The sequence below is a fragment of the Coregonus lavaretus genome (genome assembly GCF_964263955.1).
Source record: "Coregonus lavaretus genome assembly, chromosome: 31".
In the NCBI taxonomy this organism is placed as follows: domain Eukaryota; kingdom Metazoa; phylum Chordata; class Actinopteri; order Salmoniformes; family Salmonidae; genus Coregonus; species Coregonus lavaretus.
This window is the reverse complement of record NC_140018.1, coordinates 31,157,366-31,181,210: the sequence shown is the minus strand read 5'-3', so window position 1 is coordinate 31,181,210 and position 23,845 is coordinate 31,157,366. Positions and strand designations below refer to the sequence as shown.

Here is a 23,845-nt window from a genome sequence, read left to right as displayed (position 1 = left end):
AACGTTGCAGATAGAAATGCCATAAATACAGCCTACATGATTTCGTGTTTTGTATGTTGGAGAAGCTTGTTTGTTCTAAATAACATATTTCTACCTGAACATTCCAAAACGTTGTGTCCTCCTGAATGCGCGCCCCATGTTACAATACCGGAACCTATTGTAGCAAAGACCATTCTACGTCCGGACATATTTATATCGCTGGACCGGAAGTGTTGTTGTAGTGCGGTAAGTGTTGTAGCTGGACCATCGTGCGGTTAGTTTATGTAGATGCCAGAAGAATGAATTAATACAATTAATACATAATAAGCATATATTTTTTTTATTAAATCGTAAGAGCAAATATGGCGGCGAAACGCAAAGCTGATTTATCGGTGCCTGCAGAGGAAAGTGATCAGCTCCTCATCAGACCTCTGTGAGTTTATACATTCAACACTTTGTTAGCTGGCTGGCTGGCTGGCTAGCTAGCTAATTTAGCCAGTCTGACTAGCAAAAACATTACGACTGACGCCTGTCTACCTAGTTAGATAAATTATTAATTTGTTGAATGTTACCTAGTACTAGTTATTTTCCAAAGATGTTACCGTGTTTTACCTGGTATATGCATAGCTAGCTACATGGTCTTAGATGGTCTTTTGAAGTAGCGACCGTAGCTATGCATTACATTCAGTCACGCAGATGCATTTTGCTGACAAAATATTGTCATAATGCGTAAGACTTTTCTGAATCTGCCAGAACGTCACTGTGTCACAAATATCATCATCAGACAGTGATTGGCGTCTCTTTCCCTCTCACAGTGGAGCTGGACAGGAGGTGGGAAGGTCATGCATCATTCTGGAGTTCAAGGGACGGAAAATCATGGTAATATTACATGCACTGTGCTGTCCCTGTTGAATTTACAATGCATTATGGATTGTATGAGACATTCCAAAATAGAAGTAACCTGATGATTGAGCACAACAACCGTTTTCCTTTGTAGCTGGACTGTGGAATCCACCCAGGATTGGAGGGAATGGATGCTCTTCCCTATATTGACTTGATCGATCCGGCTGAGATAGACCTGCTTCTTATCAGCCAGTGAGTATTCCTAATCTCTCGTCTGGGTTCTGTTTATTAGGGTCAAGTTAAACTGTAGCAAAACTTTTCGCAACCTAAAACAAAAACAAGTGTTTCTTATATGGACAAGTTCAGAAATACCTTTCTGTTTCTGAGAGTTTTCCTACGTTTTGTGCCTTATAAGCACAACCCTGTTATATGTTGCCCCAGGTCAGGTGTATTAACACACTGAAGACTGAGTGTTCAGTTTTATAATGCACCATATATTTAGTTCTCTATAATCTCCTCTCTCTATCTCAGTTTCCACTTGGACCACTGTGGAGCCTTGCCTTGGTTTCTCCAGAAGACCAGTTTCAAAGGAAGGACCTTCATGACCCATGCCACCAAAGCCATCTACCGCTGGCTGCTGTCAGATTATGTCAAAGTCAGGTAGACAAACGTTTATTAACTTCCAATAGCAGCCTGACTTACTTAACTTCAGCCTTTGGCTCCTATAAGGAACATAGGCCATTGACGAATGTCTTACTCGGTTAGGGGGAATAGCAGCGTACTCTACTGTTTCTTTCTTGATAGAGTAGTTGCAAAATGTATTGCCCTGAAGACATGGCTGTAGACTCCTATGTCGACTCCTTTGGCATCTAACTGTTAGACGTCATAAGTCTACACAGCCGTGTCTTCAGGGCAAAAAAATACAGAATTCTGCAATGTAGAGTCATTGTAGAGATGCCATCATCCATTATGGATGATTCGGGTTCACATTGTGCCCATGACTGTCTCTGTGTTTTCCCTCCCAGTAACATCTCAGCCGACGACATGCTGTACACAGAGACAGACTTGGAGGAGAGCATGGACAAGATCGAGACCATCAACTTCCATGAGGTGAAGGAGGTGGCCGGCATCAAGTTCTGGTGTTACCATGCCGGTCACGTCCTGGGGGCAGCCATGTTCATGATCGAGATAGCTGGGGTGAAGGTGACTACATTTACATTACTTTTACATTGATTACTGGGACAGAAAAGCAACTACATCTTATTAATCTTATTCTTTGTGAAAGGGCCATCAGAAAAGGTTCTTATTATTAATGGCACATGATTTCTCAGAAATTCTGTTCTCTCCCATTTTATTTTATTTGAATATCTTGTCATCTGCACCTTGTTTTTGTAGAGTTTCGTCAACATCTCCCCAAAGCATCACCTATACAGATTGTATTGTTTATTCTGGCCAGTAGGTGGCACCCATATGCTGGACAAATGTTCCAGTACAATTACATGAGTCAATTATTATTTGAAACAGAAATACATTTTGTCTATACACTTTGCTGCTGTCTCTTAAAATAGTCGGTTTTAACTCAACTGTCTCCTGTTATCGTTGTTTCTCTGGGTGTGTCTCTGTCCATAGATCCTGTACACAGGTGACTTTTCCCGACAGGAGGACAGACATCTGATGGCAGCAGAGATCCCCAGCGTCAAGCCTGACATCCTCATTACTGTGAGTCCCTGCTAACAGTAACATACAACACTAAACACAACTACAATCAATCAGACTATCAAATTCATTTAAATCAGCAGTCGTCACATGGTGCTTTACGGCAACCCAGCCTAACCACAACCACAAAAAAGCAGCGTACTTCACTTTGATTCTCGTGTGATCTTGTTTTCCTAACATGATGATTTGATGTGTACTGCTCTCTGTCCTCAGGAGTCCACGTATGGAACACACATCCACGAGAAGAGGGAGGAGCGGGAGGCCCGGTTCTGCAACACAATCCATGACATCGTCAACAGAGAGGGCCGCTGTCTCATCCCCGTGTTCGCCTTGGGCCGAGCCCAGGAACTGCTGCTCATCCTGGGTGAGATTCTCCAACCAGTTCCCCCTTCAGCCTGCTTATAGAGCAGGGATCTTTCTCTAGTCACCCTCATTCATGGAAGTGTTCATTAGGAACCAAACGTCACCTGGCCTTATCCAATTAGAAACTTGTTTTTAAAATGTTTTCTGTTGCGTGTTCTAATGAACACAACCCTTCTCTAATGTGTGTGTTTCAGACGAGTACTGGCAGAACCACCCGGAGCTCCATGACATTCCCATCTACTACGCGTCGTCTCTGGCCAAGAAGTGCATGGCCGTCTACCAGACCTACGTCAACGCTATGAACGACAAGATCCGAAAGGCCATTAACGTCAACAACCCCTTCGTCTTCAAGCACATCAGCAACCTCAAGGTAGGTAACATTAATCAGATGAAGGTTTGGTAGTGGCATTTTTCAATACGATTTTTTTGTATTTATTAGGCACCAAAAAGTAGAAAACAGGCTGAAACAGGGAGGGACTACCTGAACTTGTCCAATAAGAAACACTCCTTTTAATTTCCTTTGTAAAAAGTTTTTCTACAGTGTACACTAATGAAAATGACCCTGCTGTGTCTCTCGGTCCATGCTAACTCTGCTGTACCTCTCTCAACCAGAGCATGGATCACTTTGATGACATCGGGCCCAGTGTGGTGATGGCTTCTCCGGGTATGATGCAGAGTGGTCTGTCCAGAGAGCTATTTGAGAGCTGGTGCACCGATAAGAGGAACGGCGTCATCATCGCCGGCTACTCCGTGGAGGGTACCCTCGCCAAGGTGGGGCTCGGTCTTCAACCCTTCTTAAGACATTTCTCAGTCACACTAACTCATCACAACAGAAGTAATCCTACAGTGTGGTATTATTGCAAGCCAAGCTTTGTTGTGATGAAATATTTTTTATTATCATCAAATGACAGATAAACAGAAAAGTCATTTCCAGCCATGCTAAGATTCATTACTCTGTTTGTGAACGGACTGTTCCTCTGTGACTCTATCCTCAGCACATCATGTCAGAGCCAGAGGAGATCACCACCATGTCAGGCCAGAAGCTGCAGCTGAAGATGTCTGTGGACTACATCTCCTTCTCAGCCCACACTGACTACCAGCAGACCAGCGAGTTCATCAGGGCTCTCAAACCCCCTCATGTGGTAAATAGACACACTCCGTCGGCCATTAAATGGGTCAGATCCTATCTTACAGGCCGTGATCAAATGGTAAATGTGAACGGGACACTGTTCTACAAAGGAAGTGTGCTTGGGCCTCTCTTTTTTTTTTCCTGTTATACGTCAATGACTTGAGTCTGTTCGTGTGACCTTTTTCCTTGATCCCTCTGCAGATCCTGGTGCACGGGGAGCAGAATGAGATGGCCCGTCTCAAAGCTGCTCTGATCAGAGAGTACGAGGACAATGATGAGGTCCACATCGAGGTGCACAACCCCCGAAACACTGAGGCCGTCACACTCAACTTCAGAGGAGAGAAGCTGGCTAAGGTGAGCCCGTCTTCTTCTCTCTCTTTAGCGGTCTCCTACTGTAATATAATTTATTGGGAGAATGAATTGAGTTAATTGAGTTACAGACAGTAAATATTGATGATATTCTATGGCCCATCAACGTATCCATTGCCATCAAGACGAATGGAAGTGTGTACAACTGAGGCAGTTTGTGTCTTACAAACACTTGGTGTGTCTGTGTGTGCTTGTGTGTGTGTATACTGACTCTTGCTATTCTGTGCTGTAGGTGATGGGCTCCCTGGCTGATCAGAAGTGTCAGCAGGGCCAGAGGGTGTCTGGGATCCTGGTCAAACGCAACTTCAGCTACCACATCCTCACCCCCTCAGATCTGTCCAGTCAGTACTGATTCACTATCTGACTGTGTGTCAACGTGTGTGTGTCTATACATATATGTGCGTCCGTGAGTGTGTACTAGTGTGTATGAACTCTTATCCTTTCTCTGTCTCCAGACTATACAGACCTGGCCATGAGCACAGTGAAGCAGACCCAGGCCATTCCCTTCACTGGACCCATCTCTCTGCTGGCCAGCCATCTACGCAACCTGGCAGGTGGGTTTCTACTGAACTCCTCTCACCTTGTTGGAGATTAAGGCACACTGGTCAATCAATTAACAACAACTGCTGATTGAATCAGAATCGGACAAATGTGGAATCAGACAAAATATCACTCAAGAAATGGCAACCAACAGACGAGCGGGGAACACCTAGCTAACTCCGTTTTTTGTTGGTGTTATTAAGAGTTTTTTTTGTGGGACTGTGCCAGTGACTTTACAGTAGTGGTTACATTGGGCCATTTTCAAAGCCACTGTAAACCTGTCACTTATAACCAGGTTCTGGCGTTTTTCTCGGTTTGTCTGACTATATAAACCTGCTTGTCTTTTAGGGGATGTGGAGGAGGTGGAGTCTGCAGATAAAATCACACTCAGGATCTTCAAGAATGTCACGCTGGTGCACGAGGCTGGCATGGTGGTTTTAGAGGTGAGATACTGAATATGAAGAAGAAATCCCGGTAGGAAGAGTCCCAGAATCAAAAGGGAATAAGCAGGAAATCTGAAATCCTCCAATCAGGATTTCTGGAAAACCTGGGAATTTTGGGAAAGTTACTATAGGAAAGTGTGTGAACATTAGCTAACTGGTTTTGTATTGGTGCAGTGGATCGCCAACCCTCTGAATGACATGTATGCTGATGCGGTCACCACAGTGGTTCTGGAGGTCCAGTCTAACCCTAAAGCACAGAAAGGTCAGTGAAGGAAGGGTGGTCCAACGTTATCTCTATCATGGACTGACGAAGAAATCTGAAAACTAAAGTCTGTTTTCAAATGTATGTTCTCATGTAGTATATAGTGTCCCTTGGTGATGTTCATTTCTTCATCTATAGTTATGGAACACAAGAAAGAAGGTGTAGAACTGGATGTTTTTCAGCAGAGGCTGGAGATTATGCTTCAGTAAGTTCCACCCCCTATTAACGTTTTTTATATTCACACGTGTCATGAGTCAACAGAGATGTTGTGAATATGTATCAACATAACTGATATCAAATATCTCAGCGCTTATATCTTTCCCTCAACAGTGACATGTTTGGGGAGGACTGTGTGGACTTCAAGGACAATAAGAACCTGACAGTAACAGTGGACGGGAATACTGCCTTCATCTGCCCAGAGACCAGAGTGAGGATTTAGTAGCTCTGTCTGCAAGTGTCTGTCTTATGAGTGTGTGTTCTCCTCTGACCTGGTTCTCCCCTGTCTGTCTGTTGTGCAGACGGTGCAGTATGAGGAGGGCAGTGCTGAAGACGAGACCCTGAGAGAGATGGTGGAGCTGGCTGTGCAGAGGCTCTATGATGCTCTCAACCCTGCAATCTGAGGAGAGCCATCCACCTCTCTTCTCTCCCCAGGCAGCCAGTGAGCCCCTGTCCCAGAAGCAGTAGGCACGGCCCAACACACCCCTTTTCCCAAACAGCATCACCCAGAGGCACTTGCCCACTTTCCTTTACTGGCAGTGCAGCACTGATATGGTCTATTCAATGTGTATTTGAAGGGTTTTCCATGTATTATGAATAGATATTTGTATGTTAGCTGGGCAATGAATACAGTGGATATTTTCTACATGTTCTTGCATTGTAATGGTTCAAAGTATCAATGTAATGTCTTAACATTGCCCCCTCCATTTCATTCCTCTGTCATTCTAGCTGCCTTATCACATAAAGGAAGAATCTGTGTTTGGAAAAGTGTAGATTCCACAGGAATCAGCCTCCATTGACTTATGTTGAATTATCAATGTGTAGATTTTATTTCTGCAATATGCATTGCATTGATAAATTATCAATTTGTTAAAAAAAAAAAGTAATAAAGGACTATGCTGGCCACATTTCTATGAACTTTATTAATATTGCAGGTTTATAAAGTAGTTAATTATTTCTGTGAAGCAAAGCTGTAAATGTATGAAATATTGAGAAGTGCAACAATGTGAGCAATTTAATAAAACGGTTAACTGCCAATGTTAAACAAAGGTAAGTAATAGTGTTCTGAGTGATGTCTCTGACATTATTTAATATATAGTCACTGTAACCCCTGAAGATGATCTACCTGAGATATGATACAAGTTAATCACACATCCAGATATAAAATACTCGTAGGAAGCTGTTGAGGCATTCTTTCATCCAGATCAAAGAAGAGGAAATAATGTTTCATATGTGAGGGCATAAAACAGATAAAGAAATTCCTAAATATGGGAGGGATTTACAATGTGAACACGATAAAAGCATAACACGTCGGTGAGATCATGTCTGGCAGGAGTTCACAATGAAACAGAAAATATCAGACAATCGGTCAAATAACGGTAGCTAATACATTTTCATACAGTGGATGAGAAACCGTTGAGATTGTACGATAGTGGCCAAAGCCCAAATTGAGCGATTATATTCTATAAATGGCTTGTGTGAGGCTAGAAATATAGAAATCTTGCTGATTGTCACAATTGTCATATGAATGCATACAAATGGTATCAAAAACACTTTCAGCAATTAAGTGTTGAGTAACAATTAGTAATTTGTCAATCTTGCATATCAGACAACTCTAATGATTAGATTTCTCTCAATGCATAAGACACCATACAGGTCTGGTTTGACAAATGACCTAATAACATTCAGGATTTATAGTGTAGTAATACCATGAAGAATGATAGAGGCCTATAGTGGCCAAAAGGCCATATGAGCAGCGCCATTGAGGGCTTCCACCAATTTAATGTCGTCAACTAGGTGGGACTTCCAACTTTATTGGCTGATCCCTCCTGGTGACCCTGTTGGAGTCAAGTCATCAGGAGGGATCAGCCAATCGTTAAGAAGAAAATTGACTTACCTCAAAATGGAGATAACCTCAATGCGCTACCCATGCGGTCACAGGCGCTATAATGGCACAGTTACAAAGATGAGTCCTCCATCTATCTCTATGAGTAATACTGGTTCAGACTACGGTTCACAGGATTGAACAGTAAACATTATGCTGGTTTTGTTATTAGTTACAACCAACCAGGCTCTCCCAACAAATGAAATTCTTTGTAACATTTTTCTTGACTTCTCCATGATAAATTCATTTTTTCCCCCATGAGGTTACATGTTGTCATGGTTACGAAGAGCAAAGAGGTCAAGTAGTGTTATATTGCTTTGCCACAAAGTACATTAACTAGCACCAGGCTACTGATATTACAGACATCAACCAACTCAAATACATAAATGGAGGCATTGCGTAACATGTTCATATGCCAGGCTGCGCAAGTGAGCAAGCCAGGATATCTTAAACAATAAATCATCTGAAACCAGAACAACATCAATATAACCTGGTCATCGCAGTCGGCTACTTCTTATTAGTCAGGCACTACAATTTACCAAGAAAATTCTAGACTAGATTGTCAATCTTTCATAGATGAAACAATGTTGATTTTTAATTTCAGTTTTGAAGAATTTGGCTTTTCAATGCTCAATAGGTTTCATTTTAGCCCAGTGGGATCCTATTTTCAACTGAAGCTGCTCTCCAACTCCATATAATACATTATATAACTCAGCCCACATATTGTATCAGACAAGTCCTGCTTGTTTTACTCTGTGGTCTGCCCTTCAGTGCTGATTGGGTGAGCTTCCTCTCCCACGCTCTGTCCTTTCCTCCTCCAGTCTCTTTCTCCCGTTTTCTTTCTCAGTCTCCTGTGTTAAGAGCCGTCTTTTATCTCTCTACCCCTCTCTCTCCCTCCCTCTCTCTCTCAGCACTCTGTCTCCTTGCTGTTGATGCGGGCTTGTCTCTGGAGTCTGAAGGACAGGGCCTTGTCGCTGCGTCGGGCCAGGGGTCCGTGCTCTGTCAGATCCTCAAAGGAGTGTGGAGCCGAACTCCCCATGGGAAAGTCACCCTCCAGAGCCTCTTCATCCAGGTGGGAGTCAAAGCTGGGGTCCTCCTGGATGGTGGCCATGCGTGGGCTCTCCAGGGGGGGCAAGGGACTCTGGTTGGGGCTGGGAGTGGAGGTTGGGGCTAGGGCCCCAGGGGTTCGAGCTGGAGCTGGGGCTTGGATGGGGGGAGTGCTGGTCTGCTGGGGGCCAGAGGCCTGGAAGCGCAGGGCTGAGATGGCGGGGGGTTTGAAGATCCGCACAGAGGCTGACTCCAGACTGCTCATAAACTCTGCATTCTGGAGACACACAAGCAGGGTCAAAGCCAAGGGTCAGATAACCAAGATGACTACAGTGGATAAATATATATATATATATATATATACATACACGCACACTGCTTAAAAAAATTAAGGGAACACTAAAATAACACATCCTAGATCTGAATGAATGAAATCATCTTATTAAATACTTTTTTCTTTACATAGTTGAATGTGCTGACAACAAAATCACACAAAAATTATCAATGGAAATCAAATGTATCAACCCATGGAGGTCTGGATTTGGAGTCACCCTCAAAATTAAAGTGGAAAACCACATTACAGGCTGATCCAACTTTGATGTAATGTCCTTAAAACAAGTCAAAATGAGGCTCAGTAGTGTGTGTGGCCTCCACGTGCCTGTATGACCTCCCTACAAAGCCTGGGCATGCTCCTGATGAGGTGGCGGATGGTCTCCTGAGGGATCTCCTCCCAGACCTGGACTAAAGCATCCGCCAACTCCTGGACAGTCTGTGGTGCAATGTGGCGTTGGTGGATGGAGCGAGACATGATGTCCCAGATGTGCTCAATTGGATTCAGGTCTGGGGAATAGGGCCAGTACATAGCATCAATGCCTTCCTCTTGCAGGAACTGCTGACACACTCCAGCCACATGAGGTCTAGCATTGTCTTGCATTAGGAGGATCCCAGGGCCAACCGCACCAGCATATGGTCTCACAAGGGGTCTGAGGATCTCATCTCGGTAACTAATGGCAGTCAGGCTACCTCTGGCGAGCACATGGAGGGCTGTGCGGCCCCCCAAAGAAATGCCACCCCACACCATGACTGACCCACCGCCAAACCGGTCATGCTAGAGGATGTTGCAGGCAGCAGAACGTTCTCCACGGCGTCTCCAGACTCTGTCACGTCTGTCACATGTGCTCAGTGTGAACCTGCTTTCATCTGTGAAGAGCACAGGGCGCCAGTGGCGAATTTGCCAATCTTGGTGTTCTCTGGCAAATGCCAAACGTCCTGCACGGTGTTGGGCTGTAAGCACAACCCCCACCTGTGGACGTCGGGCCCTCATACCACCCTCATGGAGTCTGTTTCTGATCGTTTGAGCAGACACATGCACATTTGTGGCCTGCTGGAGGTCATTTTGCAGGGCTCTGGCAGTGCTCCTCCTGCTCCTCCTTGCACAAAGGCGGAGGTAGCAGTCCTGATGCTGGGTTGTTGCCCTCCTACGGCCTCCTCCACGTCTCCTGATGTACTGGCCTGTCTCCTGGTAGCACCTCCATGCTCTGGACACTACGCTGACAGACACAGCAAACCTTCTTGCCACAGCTCGCATTGATGTGCCATCCTGGATGAGCTGCACTACCTGAGCCACTTGTGTGGGTTGTAGACTCCGTCTCATGCTACCACTAGAGTGAAAGCACCGCCAGCATTCAAAAGTGACCAAAACATCAGCCAGGAAGCATAGGAACTGAGAAGTGGTCTGTGGTCACCACCTGCAAAACCAGTCCTTTATTGGGGGTGTCTTGCTAATTGCCTATAATTTCCACCTGTTGTCTATTCCATTTGCACAACAGCATGTGAAATTTATTGTCAATCAGTGTTGCTTCCTAAGTGGACAGATTGATTTCACAGAAGTGTGATTGACTTGGAGTTACATTGTGTTGTTTAAGTGTTCCCTTTATTTTTTTGAGCAGTATATATGTATATATATATATATATATATATATATATATATACACATACATATACACACACACACACACACACACACACACACAGCTGTGGAAAAAATTAAGAGACCACTGCAAATGTTTCTTAAATCAGCATCTCTACATGTATGACAGCCATTCCATTCCAGTGTCTGTTGAATTCCAACACAGGCACACCTCATTCTACTGAATTAGGTACTGATTAGGTGATCACCTGAACCAAATCTTATTTAACAAGGAAAAGTATAAAAACCACTGCTGTGGTCATCACTATCCTCTTGCAATAGGACCAGCTGGATGGCAAAAACAGTGCTAATAGTACCTCAAAAGTAATATTAATCAAAAAATAACTATAACTATTGACCATGCCAAAAGAGTTGAAATGGAAAGTTTTGAGAGAGGAAAAGAATGGTTCAATTCTGGCTTTACTGGCAGAGGGATACAGTGAGCGTCAGGTTGCTTCCATCCTTCAAATGTCAAAGACGGCGGTTCATAAGAACAAGGTCAAGCAGCAGACATTGGGGACAACAAAGCTACAGACCGGCAGAAGGCGAAAATGACTCTCTACTTACCGGGATGACTGCCAACTCATTCAAACGTCACTCAACAACCATAGGATGACATCAAGTGACATACAAAAAGAATGGCAAACGGCAGCTGGGGTGAAGTGCACGGCGAGGACGGTTTGAAACAGGCTCTTAGGGGCAGGGCTGAAGTCGTGCAAAGCTAGAAAAAAGCCCTTCATCAAATGAGAAGCAAAGAAGAGCCAGGCTGAGGTTTGCGAAATACCATAAGGATTGGACCGTAGAGGACTGAAGTAAGGTAATCTTCTCTGATGAGTCCAATTTTCAGCTTTGCCCAACACCTGGTCGTCTAATGGTTAGACGGAGACCTGGAGAGGCCTACAAGCCACAGTGTCTCGGACCCACTGTGAAATTTGGTGGAGGATCGGTGATGATCTGGGGGAGCTTCAGCAAGGCTGGAATCGGGCAGATTTGTCTTTATGAAGGATGCATGAATCAAGCCACGTACAAGGTTGTCCTGGAAGAAAACTTGCTTCCTTTTGCTCTGACATTGTTCCCCAACTCTGAGGATGGTTTTTCCAGCAGGACAATGTGTCATGCCACACAGCCAGGTCAATCAAGGTGTGGATGGAGGACCACCAGATCAAGACCCTGTCATGGCCAGCCCAATCTCCAGACCTGAACCCCATAGAAAACTTCTGGAATGTGATCAAGAGGAAGATGGATGGTCACAAGCCATCAAACAAAGCCGAGCTGCTTGAATTTATGCGCCAGGAGTGGCATAAAGTCACCCAACATCAATGTGAAAGACTGGTGGAGAGCATGCCAAGACGCATGAAGGCTGTGATTGAAAATCAGGGTTATTCCACCAAATATTGATTTCTGAACTCTTCCTAAGTTAAAACATTAGTATTGTGTTGTTTAAAAATGAACATTAACTTATTTTCTTTGCATTATTCGAGGTCTGACAACACTGCATATTTTTTGTTATTTGGACCAATTGTCATTTTCTGCAAATAAATGCTCTAAATGACAATGAAATTTGGGAGAAATGTTGTCAGTAATTTATAGAATAATCATAAAATGTTATTTTTACCCAAACACATACCTATAAATAGTAAAACCAGAGAAACTGATAATTTTGCAGTGGTCTCTTACTTTTTTCCAGAGCTGTATACACATACTACCGTTCAAATATATATATATATACACACTGCTCAAAAAAATAAAGGGAACACTTAAACAACACAATGTAACTCCAAGTCAATCACACTTCTGTGAAATCAAACTGTCCACTTAGGAAGCAACACTGACAATACATTTCACATGCTGTTGTGCAAATGGAATAGAAAACAGGTGGAAATTATAGGCAATTAGCAAGACACCCCCAATAAAGAAGTGGTCACCACCTGCAGAACCACAGACCACTTCTCAGTTCCTATGCTTCCTGGCTGATGTTTTGGTAACTTTTGAATGCTGGCGGTGCTTTCACTCTTGTGGTAGCATGAGACGGAGTCTACAACCCACACAAGTGGCTCAGGTAGTGCAGCTCATCCAGGATGGCACATCAATGCGAGCTGTGGCAAGAAGGTTTGCTGTGTCTGTCAGCGTAGTGTCCAGAGCATGGAGGCGCTACCAGGAGACAGGCCAGTACATCAGGAGACGTGGAGGAGGCCGTAAAATAACGTCCAGCAGGCCACAAATGTGCATGTGACTGCTCAAACGGTCAGAAACAGACTCCATCAGGGTGGTATGAGGGCCCGACGTCCACAGGTGGGGGTTGTGCTTACAGCCCAACACCGTGCAGGACGTTTGGCATTTGCCAGAGAACACCAAGATTGACAAATTCGCCACTGGCGCCCTGTGCTCTTCACAGATGAAAGCAGGTTCACACTGAGCACATGTGACAGATGTGACAGAGTCTGGAGACGCCATGGAGAACGTTCTGCTGCCTGCAACATCCTCCAGCATGACCGGTTTGGCGGTGGATCAGTCATGGTGTGGGGTGGCATTTCTTTGGGGGGCCGCACAGCCCTCCATGTGCTCGACAGAGGTAGCCTGACTGCCATTAGGTACCGAGATGAGATCCTCAGACCCCTTGTGAGACCATATGCTGGTGCGGTTGGCCCTGGGTTCCTCCTAATGCAAGACAATGCTAGACCTCATGTGGCTGGAGTGTGTCAGCAGTTCCTGCAAGAGGAAGGCATTGATGCTATGGACCGCCCGTTCCCCAGACCTGAATCCAATTGAGCACATCTGGGACATCATGTCTCGCTCCATCCACCAACGCCACATTGCACCACAGACTGTCCAGGAGTTGGCGGATGCTTTAGTCCAGGTCTGGGAGGAAATCCCTCAGGAGACCATCCGCCACCTCATCAGGAGCATGCCCAGGCGTTGTAGGGAGGTCACACAGGCACGTGGAGGCCACACACACTACTGAGCCTCATTTTTACTGGTTTTAAGGACATTACATCAAAGTTGGATCAGCCTGTAGTGTGGTTTTCCACTTAAATTTTGAGGGTGACTCCAAATCCAGACCTCCATGGGTTGATACATTTGATTTCCATTGATAATTTTTGTGTGATTTTGTTGTCAGCACATTCAACTATGTAAAGAAAAAAGTATTTAATAAGATTATTTCATTCATTCAGATCTAGGATGTGTTGTTTAAGTGTTCCCTTTATTTTTTTGAGCAGTATATATATATATATATATATATATATATATATATATATATATATATATATATATATATATATATATATATATATATATATATATATATATATATACACACACATACATACACTACCAGTCAAAAGATTGGACACACCTACTCATTGTTTTTCTTTATATTACTATTTTCTACATTGTAGAATAATAGTGAAGACATCAAAACTATGAAATAACACATATGGAATCATAACCAAAACCAGTAACCAAAAAAGTGTTAAACAAATCAAAATATATTTTATATTTGAGATTCTTCAAAGTAGCCACCCTTTGCCTTGATGACATCTTTGAACACTCTTGGCATTCTCTCAACCAGCTTCATGAGGTAGTCACCTGGAATGCATTTCAATTAAAAAGGTGTGCCTTCTTCAAAGTTAATTTGTGGAATTTATTTCCTTCTTAATGGGTTTGAGCCAATCAGTTGTGTTGTGACAAGGTAGGGGTGGTATACAGAAGATAGCCCTATTTGGTAAAAGACCAAGTCCATATTATGGCAAGAACAGCTCAAATAAGCAAAGAGAAACGACAGTCCATCATTACTTTAAGACATGAAGGTCAGTCAATACGGAACATTTCGAGAACTTTCGAGAACTGAAAGTTTCTTCAAGTGCAGTCGCAAAAACCATCAAGCGCTATCATGAAACTGGCTCTCATGAGGACCGCCACAGAAAAGGAAGACCCAGAGTTACCTCTGCTGCAGAGGATAAGTTCATTAGAGTTACCAGCCTCAGAAATTGTGTTCAAGTAACAGACACATCTCAACATCAACTGTTCAGAGGAGACTGCGTGAATCAGGCCTTCATGGTCGAATTGCTGCAAAGAAACCACTACTAAAAGACACCAATAAGAAAAAGAGACTTGCTTGGGCCAAGAAACATGAACAATGGACATCAGACCGGTGGAAATCTGTCCTTTGGTCTGATGAGTCCAAATGTGAGATTTTTGGTTCCAACCGCGGTGTCTTTGTGAGACGCAGAGTAGGTGAACGGATGATCTCCACATGTGTGGTTCCCACTGTGAAGCATGGAGGAGGTGGTGTGATGGTGCTTTGCTGGTGACACTGTGTGATTTATTTAGAATTCAAGGCACACTTAACTAGCATGGCTACCACAGCATTCTGCAGCGATACGCCATCCCATTTGGTTTGCGCTTAGCAGGACTATCATTTGTTTTTCAACAGGACAATGTCCCAACACACCTCCAAGCTGTGTAAGGGCTATTTGACCAAGAAGGAGAGTGATGGAGTGCTGCATCAGATGACCTGGCCTCCACAATCACCCAACCTCAACCCAATTGAGATGGTTTGGGATGAATTGGACGGCAGAGTGAAGGAAAAGCAGCCAACAAGTGCTCTGTAGCTCAGCTGGTAGAGCACGGCGCTTGTAACGCCAAGGTAGTGGGTTCGATCCTCGGGACCACCCATACACAAAAATGTATGCACGCATGACTGTAAGTCGCTTTGGATAAAAGTGTCTGCTAAATGGCATATTTAAATTTATATTTAAATATGTGGGAACTCCTTCAAGACTGTTGGAAAAGCATTCCAGCTGAAGCTGGTTGAGAGAATGCCAAGAGTTGGACCGCAGAGTGAAAGAAAAGCAGCCAACAAGTGCTCAGCATATGTGGGAACTCCTTCAGGACTGTTGGAAAAGCATTCCAGGTGAGGCTACTTTGAAGAATCTCAAATATAAAATATATTTTGATTTGTTTAACACTTTTTTGGTTACTACATGATTCCATATGTGTTATTTCATGGTTTTGATGTCTTCACTATTATTCTACAATGTAGAAAATAGTAAAAATAAAGAAAAACCCTTGAATGAGTAGGTGTGTCCAAACTTTTGACTGGTACTGTATATAAATAAGATAACAGACTCAAACAGTACTTACACTGGGGAAAAGCAGAGACTTGGTGGTCTGTTCATACTGCTGATCCAGTTTTTTATCCTGGAAGTGGGAAAAATATGTTAGATGTGATAATACCATGTGACAGGTACTATATAATAACATGATAACAGCATGTACAGTATTAGGTGATTGATGCCAACTCAGAATTTCTGAGTATGGGCACCTAATGTATTATTATGTCTTAATAAAAAAACACTACGGTTCCCATAATGCAACACGCACAACGTGGATGTGGATATAATGCCTTGCTTGGCTACACACCAATGTATTTTGCTAGCTCAAGAATCTTGTCATTATAAGTAGCTAAACCAATGCCCCAGTTTGTCATTCATCAAGGAACAAACATAACGCCTACCATACAGTGAACCAGGATGCTGAGGGGGACCCAGAAGACCAAGGAGAAGACCACCACAGAGCCCACGATGTTGTCCGCCAAAAACTTCCGAAATGTGTTGATGTCCAGCTTGTCAATGAAATCCCACAGCCTCTCAATGACATCCTGGACTTGCTTCATACATTTACCCTGAATAAGACAAAAATATCACATGCTAGTTACAAAACCCTAGAAATAGAATTACTAGAGAATAGAAACAAGGCCCTCAGACCACAGCAATCCAGAAAAGAAAACTGTACTGCCATGCAAGACTTGTTGCTAGATGTGAGTGAAATAGCTTTAAGTAGCAAAATAAGTATTGTTGTCTGTTAATTTACTCCAATTAGGGCAGGGATGGTAGCGTATGTGGGGGAAAGTATCGGGATTTCTTTTTATATATAGAAATAATTAAGGGGGATTGAAAATTATGCAAACAATTACATTGGTTCTCTCTGAGAACCTGAGCCCTAGGACCATACGTCAGGACTACCGGGCATGATGACACCCTGCTGCCCCCAGTCCGCCTGGCCTTGCTGCTATTCCAGTTTCAACTGTTCTGCCTGCGGCTACGAAACCCCTACCTGTCCCAGACCTGCTGTTTTCAACTCTAAATGATCGGCTATGAAAAGCCAACTGAGAGACCTGAGCCCTAGGACCATACGTCGGGACTACCGGCCGTGGTGACTCCTTGCTATCCCCAGTCCGCCTGGCCTTGCTGCTATTCCAGTTTAAACTGTTCTGCCTGCGGTTATGGAACCCCTACCTGTCCCAGACCTGCTGTTTTAAACTCTAATGATCGGCTATGAAAAGCCAACTGAGATTTATTCCTGATTATTATTTGACCATGCTTGTCACTTATGAACATTTTTGAACATCTTGGCATGGTTCTGTTATAATCTCCACCCGGCACAGCCAGAAGAGGACTGGCCACCCCTCATAGCCTGGTTCCTCTCTAGGTTTCTTCCTAGGTTTTGCCTTTCTAGGGAGTTTTTCCTAGCCACCGTGCTTCTACACCTGCATTACTAGCTGTTTGGGGTTTTAGGCTGGGTTTCTGTACAGCACTTCGAGATATTAGCTGATGTAAGAAGGGCTATATAAAATAAAATTGATTGATTGATTGATGATCTACCCCCCCCCCCTTAAAAAGGAATACAAATAAAAAACTTTTCTTGGTGTTGTACACAGAAGGTTAAGAAGCATCCACTTAACATCAACAATCTTTATTGTTTTCTTTTGACTCAGAGATACACTCAAAATGGCTGTTCTAGTGATTCCATTTCTATGTGCAAAACCAACCAAGTGAAAAGGGCTGTAATATCAATATATAATACACTAGAGGGTGAGTGTCAAGAGGTCAGGGGTCACTTACTGCTCCGTCACAGAAGCCCACAGTGCAGGGTTTGCCCTTGCGGAGGTAGATGAAGTCCCCTCCGTCGTCCTGGTATGGGGCGCACACTCCACTGGTGCTACGACAGCACACTTTACATGACGAGTTGGTTTCTAGAGAGGAGAGGAAAAACAACACTGAACAACATACTGTAGTATCGCTTATTTTTATGTATTAATATTAATTATAAGTAAATTATATATTATAAGTAAAATGCATCTTTAATAGAGCAGAACACATAGCGTATACAGGTTCTATGTGGCTCAGTTGGTAGAGCATGGCGCTTGTAATGTCAGGATCGTGGGTTCAATTCCCGCTGAGGCCACCCATCCGAAGTTCAATGCACACACTACTGCTTAATGGCATATGATATTATATTAAGTCTTGAGTTTGGATTAGTCCACTACAGCCTCTAAAGGAAGGGTGGTGATGGTGAGGGGAGCGTACCATTGCAGGCGCAGGACTGCAGGTTCTTGACGGCCTCACAGAAGGGGATACACACACCGTCCAGACACTCTCCGTTGTCCAAACACACCGTCTTGTCAGGGGCGTTCTCAGGAGACGGACAATCACTACTGTTGCCTGGGAACAAAAATATGACTTTATAAAGTCATTGTTTATAAAAGGACATAGAAATAACAATGAACTAAGACATATTTCATTATTTCACTCATGTTTTATTAGGACCTGTAGACATGAGTATGGTGTAGTGGTGTGGCTCCCTCTCTGGGTGGTATCAGGTGATATCAACCTACCTGTGCAGTAGGACTTGCCCTTACAGGTGGCACTGATGGGCTCCTGGCACACCTTGCCCTCCTTCTCATACTGGCACAGCTTACAACATGCACTGTTCCTGTCACTACATCCAGAGAGAAAGGGGAGGGAGTAGAGAGGGAGAGGGATAGAGAGTGAGGAAGACAGAGAGAGAGCGAGAGAGAGATCGCGCGAGAGAAAGAGGGAGGAAGAGAGAGAGAGAGGGAAAGAATCGGTCATGGTAATACAGGGTGATATCCCAGATAGATGATTCAATCATTCTTTATAACATTCATACAACATATCACAAACTATAACCTGTAACCTGAGTGGGTGTGGTGTGCAGGTATCCGAGGGTTGGTGGTTCCAGAGAGGGCTCACCTGCACTTGGCTGTGGGGCGGAGCTTGCAGTCGGAGGTACAGCAGCGGTCGTCGTTGATGTGCAGCAGTCCCGGGTCACACTCCTCACCCTGTTCCACCCTGCTGTTCCCACACACGTTACTGTTCCTCTCCCTGAAGCACACTGGAGCCTTGTTCCTCAGACGCTTCACAATGGAGATCTTACTGCAGTCGGAGAACAGCTGGGGATACAAAACAAGGTCATAAACTGGGTCCGAACTGGCACCCTATTTTCTTCATAGTGCACTACTTCTGACCAGAGCCCTATGGCCTAGGGTGCCATTTTGGACACATCTATAATCATTCTTGGTATAATAAAGACTTAAGGTTCGCTTAAGGTTGATGTTTGGTTTGTCGGGTGGGAAAAATTAGGGTATTAGAACCTTGTTGTTGACGTGGTCTCCGCTCACAGCGATGGGGTACATGACGTATTTGCCCCCCTGGTCTTCCCTGGGAGCACAGTAGGGGATGTTATCAGGGTCATGCTCTGCCCCAAAGTTATGGCCCAGCTCGTGAGTCGTCACCAGGTCTGCCTCCTGAGGGCAAACCATAAGTAAAGGTTATATTAGTGAAATATGATGGCGCCTATTCCAATAAAGGTTCAGCCAGAATAATAGATATTGCCTTTGTGTACATTTGGATGTTCCAAATTCTAAGCCTCTTGCAGGGGCGGTCTCCCAGACACAGATTAAGCCTAGTTCTGGACTAAAAAATATGCCCAATGGAGAATTAAATTGTTTTAATTTAATCTGTGTCTGGGACACCAGCCCACAGAGTCTCATAAACCCACCTTGGTCAGAATAGTTTTCCCATAGTTCTTAGTGCTGGTGAGCCCAGTGTTGAGATAAATAGCTCTCGTCTCAGGCGATGACGGAGGGCACTCTGATGACAGAGAAGGCAAAACTCAAAGTGGAATTTTCCAATTTCAGTTTACCAATGTCAGAGTTGTGGTCAAGGTTAATGTGTTGACAGTTGTTGACGGGAGGCTTATTATGCGTCCCAAATGGAACCCTATTCCCTATATAGTGCGCTACTTTTGACCAGCGCCTTATGGGCCTAGGAGAATAGGGTGTCATTTAGGACATGGGACTTGGTCAAAAGTAGTACACTACATAGGGAATAGGGTGCTATTTGGGACGCAATCTTACTCTCTGAGCAGAGGCCCCCAGGGATGCCCTGTCTGGAGGGGGCCACGTAGGCCAGGCCCAGGGTCCCCTCGTCAAAGTCCTGGTAGGTGAACAGGTGAGCCAGACACACCTTGGACGCGTTGTCTGCTATGTCCACACTGAATTGCTGCGATGAGGGAAAATGATGGCCTATTATCATACAGTATATGACTATTATGTCATTACTCAGATGACTGAACATGCTGCTCACCTCCAAAAGCTTCTTCACGTCCCAGACATCCTTACCCTCTACGGGACTTCCCCTCATGTTGAAGTGGGCCTCCCCTGGAGGTACGCGGGTGGGGAGCTTCTCAATGATGATCTACATGGAAGATTAGAGATTGAGAATGATGGGAAGGAAGAACCATCTATCATCAATCACACCTCATGGAACAGACAGTGATCATCTGTTCCGGCAGCATAGCAACGCGGTAGTGCTGCAGTCCACTGAGCACATATTGTCCAGGAGCGACATGGGATGGAATCCTACCCCAGCCACTTCCTCACTTTCTCCCCTCATCAACTATATTTCTTTATCTACATTCCAAACTGTGTAAATAAACTGAAAATACTGAAGGAGGACGAGGCTCCATTCTCCTTAAGAAATAAAACAGGGAAAAAGGGGGAGAAAAGACAATCATCTGAGAGGTGGTAGTGGAACATATCATGGGTCGTCCTTAGCCTGTCTCAGCTAGCTCACCTGTTGGATCTGAACGCCGTATCCTTTATACTCGTCATCCCACGACGTCGACCTGTAGATGTCATCCACGCGGTCAATCAGCTCGATCTGACCGACCAATCACAACAGGGAGAAATTGTGTTTTCACATAATAATAATAATAATAATAATAATAATATGCCATTTAGCAGACGCTTTTATCCAAAGCGACTTACAGTCATGCGTGCATACACATCCATCAAGCCAAAGAATACCCCACACAACATAGGATGCATCCCAAATGGCACCCTGTTCCCTATATAGTGCACTACTTTTGACCAGAGCCCTATAAGTCCTGGTCAAAAGAAGGGGCAATACATAGGGAATAGGGTGCCATCTGGGACACATACATAGCATCTGGCTGAACAGCGCCCCCACCAGGTAGTTGAGGGTAGTGCTCTCCTCGCCACGGCCCATCTCTTGGAAGAAGCGATGGTCAGCCACCAGGAGTAAAGGACAAGTGTTCTTCTTGTGGTCATGGACCTGTCTCTTCTCTCTGACCAGGGGCTCTGTGGAGGAGTGGAGAGGAGATACTGTTTCATTGCCAGTGAGCGCCATAGAGACATTGTCAAGCTTGAACTACACAGCACTTTTATTTTCTACACTGCACCGCCATAAGTAGAGCCTTGGGCAGATTCATGCTGTCAATTTCACGAATATTGCAATTAGACATCTCATGCCATACAATTAACAGCAGCAGCTGAGATTACTGAGTGCTTCCTCTAAAGAGTTATTTGGTTCACACACCATAGCCATATTCCCTGCAGTTATGTCGTCATCATCATGGGTGTGCCATTATAGCTGCCTTATAATTAAGCTAGCATGAATAATAGATTAACTCAACTGAGTTAAATTCTGCTCAACCTTTACCTCCCCCCCTCCCTCCCTCCCTCCCCATACTCACCCTCCTCACCTTCCTCCTCCAGTCTAGCTGATCTCATGCTCTCAGGCAGCAGGTCATTGGAGTCAGTCTTCACGTAGCCACAGACTTTGGGCGAGGCCAGTCGGCTGATGTTCCTTATGTCCTCAGGGCGGTATATCAACAAACGGCCATCGGGGGGCGCCGACGTGAACCTCCACAGGGGCTGAGGAAGGAAAGGGAGTAAAAAAACAAAGGATTAGGGTAATCAGAAGAGGATTCAGGCAGGTGAGAGAAACATTGGGAAGGGTGGGCACAGGGATTGAGCCCCGGTCTCCGGTGGGGAGATTTTTATATGTGACATATGCCAGGAGTGTTACCACTTCACCACGGCTCTGCCCAGGAAGGAAGGTTTTATACGATTATAAACTCAGGTGGATTATATACAGAATATTCATCACACACACTGAGTCATTTCAGAGTAGATTGTCATATTGTTGTAATATCACAATCTGCTGTTGAAATAGTGTGATACTATACCTCAATGTTGTACTCTGCTCCGTCAGTGAGGATGTGTGCCGAGAAGTCATTGTCATCGATATGCGCCTGCACTCTGGAGTTCTCCTCCCCTTCAAATGGACAACGCTCAGTAAAACACTATGCTGAGAAAGACCACAAAATATAAACACGGGACAAAGCCAAATTCCTGAGGCACTAAGAGACGTTAAAGTGATAGTTTACTCCAAAATCAGATGTTAGCCAAATGTTTTCAGACCTCAAAAGTGGTCTAAGGTTGAGGAGTCCATATGATACTGGTAGGCACAATCTTTTATAATCAATTTAGCACTTTAAAGCCCCTTAATGGACCTCAGTCTGGTGGCTTCTGAGCCCAACCATGTGGTGTCGGTCTTACCTATGACATGGCCGGTGAAAAAGTTCTGTCTGTTGACCTCGTAACTGTCCTCCTGTCCATCCTCATCCACGAACACGGCCCTGAAGTCCTCTGTGAACAGCTCCGTGTTGGTCCTCAGGTACAGCTTGAAATGCCTAGCACACACAAACAGAGTAAGACACAGAGTGAGTCAATCACAAAGCTCATTAATAAGATCAGTGACTAGTGCAACGGAGGCATTGACCTTTGATGTGCATCCCAATGGAACCCTATTCCCTATAAACTGCACTACTTTTGACCAGGGCCCATAGGGACACAGCCGTGGAGTTCCTACCTCTGTAAGGCAGTGAAGCTGAGATGTCGTTCCACGTGGGTCTGTGTCTGGAGGTCCCGTCGCCGGACCGAGTGAGTCTGGAGACTGGCGAGGGGCAGCACCTCAAAGTCTGAAAGCATGGAACTGAGAAAGTCTGAAAGAAAGGCAGAGGAGAACAGAACTGATAAGTACAAACACATTTTCCTGACTGAATTCCACCAACACAAAAACATTCATATACCAACCTAAAACTGTTCCGTTTTATTATATTATATCAGAACAGTTCTCTCATAACTCTGTGGCAGTTTTCTCATAACACATCAAGTGCTCGGGTGGTTAACCCAGTAGTTCTACTATTTTTGCTGCCATGATTGCTATATTGGCGTGTACATGTGGTTGAATATAGCTATGCAAAGTCTGAAAATGTTTTTCCTTCAGATATTATTTCCATAAGGAAAATACTTTTATGATGTATTCTTTGGCAACTGTTATGTGTGTGGGATGTTTGGTTTTTCACCATCCCCATCTCGAGTCGCATAAACTCATGACATCTGTTTAATTGAAAATCAAGTTAGCCTCGGCTCTCTCCACTCACCATATTCAGGATCTACAACCTCCGCAGGCGGTTTTGTTGCACCATTCGTTAAAAATAGAGAAACTATAAATAAAAAGACTATCTGCATATCGGTATTTATGGGTGGAAAGTGTAAAAAAGAAAAAATCCATACACTGGTCAAAAAACAGTTTCCACAGTATTTGTTGTATCGGGATAATCTCTTCAAAAGCCCACTAATTTGGATGTTTCCGCATTCCCAAGGCTAGCAACAATGTAACAAAATTGGTACGGTGACCATGTAACAAAACATTCAGTCGTTCTGCAACTATAACCGATTGTTAAAAGACGGACTTCCAGTTTCGGCAAAAATGTTTTTTCTCCTTGAAAACCAGCGCCCGCATATCCGGAAGTGTTGTGACAAAAAAAATCACATAAATTATAGGCGGATATACAGTAGTTCACTTTACATTAACATGACGCGTAGGCTACACAATATTATCACCGC

The 23,845-nt window shown here is 44.2% G+C and overlaps 2 protein-coding genes across 3 annotated transcripts; one reads left to right on the top strand and one right to left on the bottom strand.

Annotated features, from left to right (window-relative positions):
• The first annotated feature begins 200 nt into the window (after window positions 1-200).
• cpsf3 (cleavage and polyadenylation specific factor 3) lies at window positions 201-6,768 on the top strand. Its single transcript, XM_084149260.1, has 18 exons — window positions 201-412; window positions 795-858; window positions 977-1,074; window positions 1,354-1,482; window positions 1,848-2,025; window positions 2,452-2,541; window positions 2,752-2,902; window positions 3,096-3,271; window positions 3,514-3,672; window positions 3,897-4,043; window positions 4,232-4,384; window positions 4,632-4,740; window positions 4,855-4,953; window positions 5,288-5,382; window positions 5,557-5,644; window positions 5,783-5,849; window positions 5,975-6,071; window positions 6,163-6,768. The coding sequence occupies exons 1-18, from the start codon at window positions 342-344 to the stop codon at window positions 6,262-6,264; spliced, it is 2,073 nt and encodes a 690-aa protein (XP_084005386.1). The 5' UTR covers window positions 201-341; the 3' UTR covers window positions 6,265-6,768.
• adam17b (ADAM metallopeptidase domain 17b) lies at window positions 6,735-23,845 on the bottom strand. Of its 2 annotated transcripts, none has more exons than XM_084149258.1 (18): window positions 23,380-23,845; window positions 22,806-22,938; window positions 22,493-22,626; window positions 22,120-22,208; window positions 21,625-21,805; window positions 21,099-21,229; window positions 20,703-20,789; window positions 20,214-20,324; window positions 19,985-20,129; window positions 19,627-19,718; window positions 19,220-19,372; window positions 18,819-19,018; window positions 18,440-18,543; window positions 18,132-18,266; window positions 17,667-17,797; window positions 16,280-16,447; window positions 15,907-15,963; window positions 6,735-9,069 (listed from the first exon to the last, which is right to left on the bottom strand). In XM_084149258.1, exons 1-18 carry the CDS (start codon window positions 23,465-23,467, stop codon window positions 8,653-8,655), a joined length of 2,556 nt encoding a protein of 851 aa, XP_084005384.1. In that variant the 5' UTR covers window positions 23,468-23,845; the 3' UTR covers window positions 6,735-8,652. The 2 variants fall into 2 exon arrangements, with proteins under 2 accessions (XP_084005384.1, XP_084005385.1); XM_084149259.1 differs by having other exon boundaries at window positions 6,735-7,679; window positions 15,944-15,963.

Coding starts and splice junctions, on each gene's coding strand:
- cpsf3 (XM_084149260.1), top strand. CDS start 342: ATGGCGGCGAAACGCAAAGCTGATTTATCGGTGCCTGCAGAGGAAAGT. Junction 1,075..1,353: donor GACCTGCTTCTTATCAGCCA/GTGAGTATTCCT, acceptor TCTCTATCTCAG/TTTCCACTTGGACCACTGTG. Junction 5,383..5,556: donor CTGGCATGGTGGTTTTAGAG/GTGAGATACTGA, acceptor GTATTGGTGCAG/TGGATCGCCAACCCTCTGAA.
- adam17b (XM_084149258.1), bottom strand. CDS start 23,467: ATGCAGATAGTCTTTTTATTTATAGTTTCTCTATTTTTAACGAATGGT. Junction 22,627..22,805: donor AGCTTCACTGCCTTACAGAG/GTAGGAACTCCA, acceptor TGTGTGTGCTAG/GCATTTCAAGCTGTACCTGA. Junction 20,325..20,702: donor ACGGCGTTCAGATCCAACAG/GTGAGCTAGCTG, acceptor TCTTCCATGTAG/ATCATCATTGAGAAGCTCCC.